The sequence below is a fragment of the Aedes aegypti genome, chromosome 2, assembly GCF_002204515.2.
Source record: "Aedes aegypti strain LVP_AGWG chromosome 2, AaegL5.0 Primary Assembly, whole genome shotgun sequence".
Taxonomy (NCBI): Eukaryota; Metazoa; Arthropoda; class Insecta; order Diptera; family Culicidae; genus Aedes; species Aedes aegypti.
The window spans coordinates 299,483,705-299,496,080 of record NC_035108.1 but is presented as its reverse complement, the minus strand read 5'-3'; the positions used below and the strand labels follow the sequence as shown (position 1 = coordinate 299,496,080).

The following is a 12,376-nucleotide window of genomic DNA, read 5'->3' as shown; positions in this document are numbered from 1 at the left end:
GTCAATACGAGGCCTAAATGTGTTAAAATCTTTAACCGCGTTTTTCTCGATTGCATATTTTGGAACATGGGACAATTATGCGTATAACGGCAGTGAAGCGCGTATACATGATGTCTGAGTTACGATAGACGGGATACGTTTCAGGTGGATGACGAGTTCGGCTACCTGGGACCCTTGCTGAAGGCTGACAATAACTTTAGCCGGCCGTGAAATACGGAGGCGCATCATCAGCGGAAGTCGGGCCTACTATGGGCTCCAGAAGAAGCTGCCGTAAATAAGATTCATCTCCGCACTAAATGTACCATTTACAAAATGCTCATGAGACCGGTAATCTTCGGTCTTTTGCGGCGAAGGATAACCCATGAGCTCGTCGAACTCTACGGCGAACCCAGTTTCCAGAAGGTGGCCAAAGCTGGAATAATACGATGAGCAAAGCGTGTTGCAAGAATGCTGGACAGCAACCCCGCAAAGGTAGTGTTGGCTTCGAATCCGATTGGTATAAGAATTGGTTGGTTGGTATAGTCATTGAATCTGAATTTCATGAAGGTTGAATGGAAATAGAACATATTAGAGCAATTTGAAGAACATGATCGCTCCTTTGTAAATATATGGGTAAAACCAAATGAAATTCAACTTAGTTTTAAAATGTGAGCACACACTCGCACACTGAGTACGATCATATATTAATGAATGTAATGTTTATTTATGTTTGGGTGCCAATAAAAAGGCATAATTGTTTAAAAAATATTTAATGAGATACAAATATAACGACACTAAAGTATTCCATTTTCTAACTATTCACTAGTTGGGCTCAAGTACCGTATAGCTCAACAAAGCCAATATCACATGTTGATAACATATAATTGTGATATAAAAAAATCACATAAAAATGGGTTATGCATGATAATAAATAGTTCCAAAAAATACACAATCTGGTCTCTCAGAGTAAAAAAACTGCGTTAGAATATGAGAAATCCATTTCAATATTTTTTTCAACTTGTGTATGGAGAAGAATCACTGTGGAGCGTAGGGCAGAACCGACGATACAGAGAAGCTGCCACGAACTGAGCATTATGGTGTGAAATTGTTGATTCAGTGTTAGGGTCAGTGTACCCTTAGTAGACAGTACACAAGTGGCTTTTTTCAGCCGTTTTGCTGTAAATCGATGCGAAATATTTTTTAAATGAAGATCAGCTGATATTTACCTAAGTACAATTGGTTCATAGCTCGATTTTGTTCAAACAATGATCGAAATAAATAGTTTTGCTTAAAATTTAAGCTTCCTTGCGGCTATAGTAACCTATTGTTCTATAGTAGCACTACTAAGAGAAACTATTATGTATTGGACAAAATAAAGGAAACATTAAGAACTTTTTACATCAGTCGAAAGCTTTTGATCCATTATTTAAAGGAAAAACATAAAAGTTTCGTAAAAATACGATTTGAATTTGTGTTTTGCCTACGCCGTGAAGCTAGTGCTATTATAGGCACATAAATTAGAAATAGTGCTGCTATAAGTACATGTGTTCCTATAGTGGCCCACGTAACATTAAATACAAAAACAGTTTTTTCAAAGTTTTCATATTTTTCCACAAAACCAAGATAAAAGCTATCAAATGTCGCTGACTTTATGTTTAGATTTTATACGAATAATTGTTCTTAGCTATGCATCTATTGGTACGGTGGTAGGTCATTTGGAATAAATTCGTTTGGCATAAAGCCGTTTGACATAATGGTCATTTGGCATAAAGTCGTTTGGCATAATGGTCGTTTGGCATAATTAGTCTAAAACCTAGAATTTCTTAAGATTACATTCGTTTTAACGTTTCTATTGAATCTTTTTGATGTCATCAGGCTTGTTTTGGAGGCAATTGATACAAAATGACACTTTATTCAACACTCATATGCTCTTGAATAAAATAAAGCATATTAGGAAAAAAATGCCAATAGTATTTTATTGTTTATCTAAAAATTACCCTTATTTCAAATATTAATTCTTCTTTTGAGTTTCGCTATTGGAATAATTTTTTGCACTTGGGATTTTGATATACTTAGCACAATTTTGCCCTTCTTTCAAACATTTTTTTTTCTAAATATGATGTAATCTTAATCATAGGTATAAAACCTGTTGATTTAAAATTTAAATAAATTTCACCTTCATTTATACATAGGCTGTTCTTTGGATCTATATTTTTATATATTTTTTTGTTTCCTACTGACAAAAGGGCGACAATCGATAACATTGATCTACTCAAGTTATCAGCGAAAAGAGAAATCGATTACTGCAGTTACTTCGATGGGTTGTGTAACTTTTCTCCGAGTGTCGGTTCCTCAAATGTCAGTTCCCCAAATGTCAGTTCCCCAAATATCAGTTCCCCAAATGACAGTTCTCCAATTAGCCCACTTCCCTGAGAAGTTTTTGATACTCATAATTGTCGTAACTTTATACATTTCAGGGTGTTCAACGAACTGGCCATCTAATATGCACCCTTCTTTATTTAGTTGGCGATTATTTCGAGTTTTACCGTCCTCAGGATTTTTATCAACATGTGTATAGCCGCGAATGAAAGAATATCTCCTTCTTTTGATTGATAATCGTTCTTTCTCGTACACTATACAGCCACTGAAGACTATTATAGCACCTATTTAAACTGCACCACTTTTTGGGGAAACCGGTTATTCGGGGAAAAGGGTCATTCCGAGAACCGACATTCGGGGAAAAGTAGCACAACCAGTTCGATGGTTCTGAACGTAATTTTTTATGTATTTTCGTTTTATCATGCCGCAATAAGTTTTGGTGTCCAATCTTTTATTGATTCAATCATAAATTTTGCCTTCTTTTAAAAATAGGCTGTTGTTTATATTTATACTGTTTTAAATGTTATTGTTTAGTAAAGCTAAAGGTTAACCATTTTTATATTTTGCTGTTATATCAATTCTTGCAAGATATGATGTTAGAATGATAATTACTTTAGAACCTGCCAATATTCAACATATACTTTTATTTTCGAGATATGCTGAAAAAAAATATTATTTCAATCACAAATTTACCCTTTTTTCGATAACAGACGGTGTTTTTGATGTACACTTCCAAAATAAAAATTCATGTTGAATCGTTCAAAAGTTTTGCCACAAATATTTTCTTTTAAAAATGTATTGTTCATTTGAATTATTCTGTGAGAAGATTTTTTGCGTTAGAGCCTTAAACATTTTGAACGAAAAATAGTCTGCTCTCGTAAATAGGCTATTTTTGCATTATGCTGCAATAATAGATTATTGGATTAGAGCATTTAATATTTCTTCCTTCTCTTATCAAGTAATTTTCATCAAGTGTTACGTTCAAACTAGGACAGAGCTTGATCTGTAGCGAAATATTCTATGAGCTTTCCCCTTATTAATAACTGCAAACTTTATTTGCCAATTTACTATTTTTAAATATGTATATCGCAACAAGTTCAAGGATACTCTATGTTCTAGGAAGTAGAGAAAAAAAAATTCCGAAAAAATCTTCCACTAGACCCGTCCTAGTTTTATTTAGTAATGCTCACTAATGTCACAACAATTTTTGACAATCAATTTCTGAAAAATTTCTGAACGAACACCACGATTGTTGAGAACCTACCAAAACATTTTGGTATGGGCTCGGTGATGTTGATCTCGGTAAAAGCTTCAAAAATTCCGATATTCATTCTAAGTCAATCATTATGCCAAATGATCATTATGCCAAACGGGGTACAATCTATTGGTACACCGACCCTATCTGATTAGATGTGAACTACGTTTCGACGTTATCACCAGCACTATCATTGTTGGGAAAATGCGATTTTCTGTTCCCGGCTGCATCATTACATCTGTCAACAATTTCGATCAAATAATCTGTGGATTTACCAAAGATTGAAATTGAAAAGTTGTGAATGGGAGAGTTCATGTTTCATACCAAAATTGACTTCTTAACCCACAACATTGAAAAAAGATATAAGGGAAATTATATTTGAGTTAAGCCCAATGCATCAAAAAAGCTTTCTGTGGAAAAAGGCCCCCACATTTGTACTTCTGGCTCTAGCTGTTTTTTAAGAGAATCCAAATTTGCACTTGTTTTTAATTTGACCAACAAATTGTGCAACCACAAATCAAAATTACTGTTCAACTTATTCCTCGAAAATCAATACACATCATGCAAGTCAGCCTCACCGTCTAATGACACTTTCGGATTATGCTTTCAATAAAACCCACAATTTAAAATTCCAATAATTTGTTATACATTTATTTCCATTTGGATTCGTTTCGTTTTTTCTCTTTACACTCCTGCCTTTCTGTCTACCTATCTGTTTCTTTCCCTACATCTCAATTGCACGATTATTTTTGTTTCGTATATTTACACACTATCCTCTCCTGAGCTCATTCAAAAAATGCGTTCTAACTCCCTCACTTAATCGTTGCCTCCAGGCAATACAGCAGTCTATCTTAAGTCTTTCTTCTCTTGGGTTCTAGTTTTTATCTCGCTCTTCCAGGCAGGTCTTGCAGCTAAACGCGTTTATTAAACGTTTTTACCTCACCTTACGTACGTTTCTAAGTTTCCATAATTTAAATACCTAATCGAATCAGTCCACATAAGTGTATTTTCCTGTGCAGCGCGCGCCCAAAAACACCCAACAGCAATCGTCGTCCTGGCAAACGGTAGAGGCTACCTCCACGATCGATCAATTGATTGATCAGACGAACGATCATCGGTGGCGGTAATTCGATAATTGGACACTGCCTCCGTCTGGTCCGAAGTGCGCAAGCAGAGCGAGAGCCGTCGAGGTTTTGGATAAAAGTACCTACTATTTACAACTCTACAAACACTTTTAGCCAGTGTGATGTGTTTTTGTTTCATTACTTAGTTGATAAATGGTTTTGTCTTCTTTTTCTTACGATGCAAGGTTAGAGGACAATTATCGAGGAACTTGCAACTAGCGGAATATATTTACAACTCGAATAATTGTCTGCTGCTGTTGACTACCGAGTGACCTAAGCTGAATGGTTTAAATCTAATAATTGGTTTGCTAGCATACAAATTATGTACGTATAAAACACTCAAAGCCTAGTATTACACACAAACTTATTAGGAGAAATTACAAATTCTATCTATTGGAGCTTGGAACTAGTTAAAAAGCTAAAAAGCTATCAAACGGAATTATGAACTTAAACATGCAGACTTCGAAAACCTGTATGATCCTATATAATATGATCAAAAAGTTAATGATTTTGGTATGGAAAACGTAATTACCCTACTGGTAAATCTACAAAAATAGCCGATCCTCTCAATTTCTCGACAGAAGCTCGTTTAGTGCGGCAATATAGGTTTGAGCCATTTGCAGTGTCTCGAACTTGGACAGTTTTCGATCGTTGCCCAGCGAAGGCACTACATCCCTAAGGCGATCGAAGGCATCGTTCAGGCTGTTCATACGCCTCCGCTCGCGTGCATTCGCTGCCAATCGACGTTTCTTCGTAATCTCCGGCTGCAGAATGGCTCCCGGGGCGATCACACCCAGACTACCCGAGTCGCCACTGCTACTGGTAGTGCTCAACGTGCTTGGGGTTGGTGAACTGGATGGAACGCTTCCCAGATTTAAGCTACGACTGACTTTGGTTGGGATCGTGTATGGACTGTAAATCCTGTCCAGGCTAGACTGTTTGCCGGTATTATTTGGCGAGTATCTGGAGAAACCTGAATTCGATGTGACACTACTCGATGGTATTAGTTTGGGAATCGTTGGACAAGCAGTTTTGAAGTTGTCATTTGTGTAGTTGTAGTAAGACTCGGGATATCCGCCGGAACCGTTGTATCCATAGTTGTAATTTTGAGGACTGTTTTCTCCTGGAGATGCATAGTACGACTCCGGACTTGGAACTGGCCCCGGACTATGGTAACCTTCCGAGGAAGTCCCATCCGTTCCATAACCATAGCACTGAGAACCAGTCGTAATTCCGTAGTGATTGTACGACGATTCCAACCCTCCACCGTACATCATCGAAGGATACTGCATGTATGCCGAACTCATTCTTAAGTCCTTGAAAATCACTTATCCAATTATCGAATTCTTCACTTTTTCCACCTGATCAGCGGCCGATCGAACTGTCGCACGCCACTAAAGATCTTTTGCGCTACTTTTTTACGCTCCTTCAAATCACCGCGCAATTAAACGTCATTAAAGTTCAACCCTCGATCGAAACTTGTTCTCCACTTCGTCTTGAGTAATACAATTTACACTTGATCTTATCTTCCAACTCGAAATTCACAAAACGCACGCAACACTCTAACTGCGTCCGAACTCCGAACCGATTGAAACAAGGTGAAGGAGATCGAAGCTCCCAAAAAAGCGCGTCTAATTGCGATGAGGTTTCGTAATCAACTGAACTGGTCAGTGGGCTCGAGCCCGATCGACAGCATCCCAAAAGATTCGCCCAGAGCCTACGATCAAGAAGATCGATTCGATCAAAATCTCTGGCGCTCCAGCAGCGGAACAGGTGATTCTTCGATACCGAAAGAAACCCGAACAACAAAAGGGAAGAGCGAAGGAGAGAGCACCAAAACACAGCACTGGACCTGGATCTCCTACTTCGAAGCCCATCGTCCGCCGTAGGAGTAGAAACGAGATAACCAGTGCTAGTACCGAACGAGACAAACGATCTCCTCCACTTATCTTTCGCAGCACGTTTCATCCTTAGCACAACTCTTTAGGGTCAGCAAGCATGCTTAAAGCGCTTAACGTACAGAGTGCCCTCTCTCACACGCGCTGATTTAGACTCCGCCTATCTGGCCAATCATACCTTGGCCTTTGTCCCTCTTATTCCGTTGCAATTCGGATACCGGCGCTTTTCGTTTACCTACCCTACTCACTTTTACGGTGTAGGAGTATGATAAGGGTTTCTGGAAACGTTGACCGCTGCGGCGCGATCTACCCCGAGGCAAATAACCGGTATCGGTTTCCAACCCGACCCGGCTTTACACTTCTTTCTCCGTTTCGAACCTCATTCTGCTGCCTTCAGAATTGCAATCGGAATCGATCAATATTCAACAGCGCCAGCGGCCGGACGATGCTTCAAGACAACGACCGCTGAAGATGGGTAGGTAATCCTTTTTGTGAAAAGTGTCAAGTGGCGCTAGTAGGCAATCGATATCGATCAAGCTAAGGTGACCGTAACCTTGTAATTGCTTGATGTTTTACGGATTTCGACGTTGGGAGGATTTCCCGGAACGAAACTCAATATCACGTGGGATCGATTGAATGCAACATTGGTTATAGTCAAAAGTTTGCCTTATTTTTCAACACAGTGGATTATGAATATCTTATGAGACTCTCTCAAGCCTTGCATTTTCATCAGATTCCATCACTGTAACAATATTTTGATTCTTTGATTCGGTAACATTTATATCAATGCATATTTCATTTCTTTCTCATTCAATAAGGCACTGCAAGAAGACATCATGAAGTCAAACTTTCACAATTCAAAAGAATTGGTGTTTTCTCATGCTTAGTGAAGCGTGACATGACTTATGCATGACCCCCAAAAAGTGCTGGCTTGTATGAGGAACGTTTGAGAATATCTATAGCGAAAATCTTGGGGAATTAACTGTAGGAATTGTTACAAGAAATTTCTTTAGCTCTTAGAATAATTATAGGAGCATTCCAAATTTCTGAAAAAATCAATATATGGTTTCCTAAAGAAATCTACGCTCAACCCTGTATATGTTCTGGGACAAATTGCCGTCAGCATTCCGGGAAGTACAGTCACCCCACAGTTATGGATAGCACACAGATATGGATCAAAGTTGGCTTAAACGGAGAATATCTCATCCAATAGAGCTGCAATTACGCAGAACACATTTTATCTACGTGAACCACAAATCTGTACAGCATTGCAATCAATCATAACATCTTCTAGCATATTTTATTCGTTCGTATGAAATAAAATGTTATCCGTATTCATAGAATCGTTGATTCATAACTGTGGGGCATTGAAACCCGTACCACAGTTATGAATCAACAATAAAACAACCCCCTGAAGAAAGCGCTAGTTCTTGAAGCCTACCACCATCTGTGTGGCGCTAGTGTTGGAGTAAACAAATTTAGGCTTTGCCCTCATCAAACCTTGCGCGAAGGCGACAAATGTCGTATGAAAAAAATAAACATACAGTCATCTCTCCCTTACTCGATATTGAAGGGACCATCGAGTTAGGGAGGTATCGAGTTACAGAACACAAAAGCAGTGCAACTGCGTTCCAAGGGACCATCGAGTTAGCCATGAAAACCAACTTTTACTATGGTTCTCTAACTCGATATCGAGATACGGAATATCGAGTAAGGGAGAGTTAACTGTACTATTGATAATCGTTTATCGTTGTGCCAAATATTTAAAATGTAACTAAATTATCTAGCAATTACAGAAAACTGGATAAAGTAATATGCACTTAACACAAGATTAATAGGTAAAATATGAATGTCGCATTCGAAAACGAGTGTGTCTCGTGCCTAAAACGGTATTTTTGGACAAGCTGTCAAATCAGCACCTTCTACAGCACCAAATTTTTGGCTTCACTTCAGTTGTTCGTGGATGACAGCCGTTTCAGTCCTGTGCAATAAAACGATTCCGAAAGAAACGCCGGAACGTATACTTTCACTAACACACCATTCGTTTACTTCACAGATAAATTGCTTTTATAGTGTTCTGATCCATAATATGAGTCGATTAAATCGACTATTAAATTAATCGATTAAAATTAAATTAAATAATTTTGATCCATAATAAGGACCCTCCTGTTCCTCTGATCCACATATGTGGGATGGACAACGTTCGAAATTTCTATTGAAATCGACACTTTCTCGTAAATAATCGAGATTTTTTATGTGTTTTCTCGAAAACAACTATATTCGGCATAGCCAGGCGGGTAATTTTGTTTTGTACAAGGTCACTATGATTTGTAATCTTATTTTATTCTAAAAATTGACCCTTAGCTGATCCATAACTGTGGGGTGACTGTAATTCTGGAGAAGTTTCGTCCACTCTTGTTTTCCTACGTTCCCGGTGAATATCCTGTAAATTTTATACACACAAACACGTCGGAACCCTTGACGAACAAAATGGAGGTAGAATCATTCAAATCCGTTGACCCGTTCTTAAGCCATTTCGTGACATACAAGCAACATTCCATTTTTATTTATATAGAAGATAGATAGATGGGGGCCCAGATAGCCGTAGCGGTAAACGCGCAGCTATTCAGCATGACCATGCTGAGGGTCGTGGGTTCGAATCCCGCTGGTGGAGGATCTTTTCGTAAAGGAAAATTTCTCGATTCCCAGGGCATTGAGTATCTTCGTACCTGCCACACGATATACACATGCAAAAATGATCAATCGGCAAAGAAAGCTCTCAGTTAATAACTGTGGAAGTGCTCATAGGAACACTTATCTGAGAAGCAGGCTTTGTCCCAGTTGGGACGTAACGCCAGAAAGAAGAAGAAGAAGATAGATAGATAGATAGATAGATATCACTTTGGAAGCGCGTTTTAATAAGCAACTTGCATAGATATCTAATGACATTTACAGTGTTCCACTTACTTAAATGTATGTCTAACAACTGAGTGAGGTTAATAGTTTTATTTCTGACAATGCTTTTTGTGAGTTGTATGTGATTCGAATCAAAGTGTCCGGAATATAAATCAAAAGCGTGGAAGCGTCCGGAATGCGAAACATGAAACGACTCAACATTTCTATTTATTATACGTTATTCAAGTCTCATAATCCAAATATATACCCACAAATTGTTCGTTAATTGTGTTCAGAGCTTGATGTTGCTTAGGTATCACACAGAATTATTTAATTTCCATGCTTTTGGTCGAGGCCTTAAGCGTCCGTAATATGGATCAAACGGTAAATTTATCAGTGGTGAATTGAAAAAATATTTTGCCATCTTTTACTAGAATACTAACGGTTTTTTGATATCTTATGTATTCAACGCATTCCACGTGTGCAATTAACTGTACAGTATTTCAGTTTATAGAGCTATGTCGGAAAAAAAATGAAAGAAGCTTGTGAAAAGGATATCTGATCATACATTATATGATCAAGTAAGCATAGAGCAGAGTAGATGAATTGCTCTGCTAGTAACGTGCGAACAAAGTATGAAAAAGGACTTCGAACTACACATTTTCCGATCCTACCAGGTTTAGTAACACATCTTCATTCAGAAACTGATTTGCCTGGTTATGCAAGAGTAATCACTGATAAAAGTACTCATTGGCGTAGGAACAGTGGGGGCCCGAGGGGGGGCAGACCCCCCTGATGAGATGATATTAAATGTAAAGAAAAATCAATATACATCAGAAAAATCTTCTGAGCCAATTTACATGACATTATAGACAAAATAAATGTACAACAATAGTGGGAAAACCTTGCTTGTCGTACACAGCAACAGCATGGCAGTTCAGACTTCGATGAATCGCGCGGCTGACGTTCGACTGGTTACCGCTATAACCAGCTAGTAGTTGTGTGCAATGAGCGCAATTTTTCGACATATTCGTTGCAAAAAATAACGTGGTACAAAAAACGCCAATATCCTGGAAATTTGGTTCCCAAAATTCATCTTTTCTGAATAATGAAAACAATGCTGTTTAAATGTTTCAGCATAGAGCAGTATATTAAATGCATTATGTTTTCTCATGCTTCTGGAGGATGTCCTGCTCGTGGTGTCCGGTGATGATGATTTTCCTTATGAGAATTCACCATACAATAACAACAACTCTTATAATATCCAACAAAATGTATTGAAAAAAAAGCCAAACATAATCAAGGAATTTCTTTAATAATACCTAATTAGAATTTTCGACGACAAAAAGGCTTAAATCATAATAGATTTTTTATAGAATTTTCAACCTGGATAAGTTTTCTTCAGATAGATGGTATTCTTTCTTTGATTTTGCTCCAATAAGTTTAAGTAATTTTACATGAATAAACTTATTGCTAAGACTCTTAACTACGTTTTTGTTTCGATAAAACTTATTATGTTTTGAATTGTTAGATAATTCCAAGAACTAATAACTTATTTTCAACGGAGTTGTACCCAATTTTTTGAAACAATTTTTGAAAGTTCTTTTTAATGTATTTGAATCATCTTAGCAGAGTCTCAATAGAGAATCATAAAAAGTAGATTAGAGTACCTTGAACCTTTTAAGTATTTCATCACTGTATTGTTTTTTTTTCAAATTATTCAAATCCAAATATTTTCTCAGGCTGAAAATATCCAATAAATTTCTTTAGGAGTTCTTCCAAAATTTTTTCGTATATTCTGCTCTAAAAATCTGATGTAAATTGGATATGATAAAATTCGTAAAATAGTTTGTGAAGAAATCCTCAAGAAAAATATTGAGGTATTTCTGGAGTAGTTTTTGAATCAAAAATAACAAGTTGATAGATTTTTGTATGTTATTTTTGGAAGAATACCGGGATTAATTTTCAGAAAAATATGGAGTATTTCTAGCTCCTAAAAGAATATCTGCTATAATTTTGGAGATTTTTTTTTTAGAAATTGAAGAAAGAAATACAGAATCCTTAAGTCAATTTGTTGCAAAATTTGTTTGAAAACTCCCGAGAATCTGAGAATTTTTCTGAATAATTCAAGGTCGACATCCCAAGGGAAAAATCAATTTAATTATCTGAAGCAATCTTATAACAAATTCCTTTGGAAATTTTTGACTATTTTGCACAAGAGTTTTTGAAAGTATGGTTGAGCGTATTCCGATTTGAGCTTTAATGTGATAATAAAAGGAAAGGTAAGCATTTTTTAAGAAATTTAAATGTATTAGTTCAAGAGTTCAAGAGTTTTGAAAGAATGTGGAGAGCAACAAATTGATTTTTGAAGAAATCTAAGGAAACACTTAAAGAATTTTCTGTGCAAAAAATGCAGACAGATCTTTGGACATTTTCGCTGAAAAATCACTAAGAACATTTTCCCAATTGAATCTTGTTCAATTGCTTATGAATATCTGTTGGAATATTAGAAGAAATCCTTTGACCCTGGAATACTCATTAAATGTTTTCAGGAAATCCTGGATAATTTTTTATGAGTCTATCAGAATTCGTTGTACTATTTCTTGAAGGAATCCTCAGTTATTCCAAATAAACTTCAGGACAAATCAGTTGAATAATATCTATTAACCGTGGGAATCCCAGGAGGAACACCGTGAAAATTGGTAAAGGAGTTCTTGGCAAAAGTACTTAAGGCGAAGAAGGCCGCCATTGAAAAGTGTACGCGATGATGATTGTTGGTAAATCATGACACAATTTTGAATTAAAGAAAATCGGTTGGTACTGCACTGACGCAACTGAAAAAGTAT

General features: G+C 37.0%; 1 protein-coding gene across 1 annotated transcript; it reads right to left on the bottom strand.

The window, feature by feature from the left end:
• Positions 1-4,251: 4,251 nt before the first annotated feature.
• On the bottom strand, positions 4,252-7,826 carry LOC5571659 (musculin). Its single transcript, XM_021845499.1, has one exon. It carries the CDS (start codon positions 6,042-6,044, stop codon positions 5,304-5,306), a length of 741 nt encoding a protein of 246 aa, XP_021701191.1. The 5' UTR covers positions 6,045-7,826; the 3' UTR covers positions 4,252-5,303.
• Positions 7,827-12,376: the final 4,550 nt, after the last annotated feature.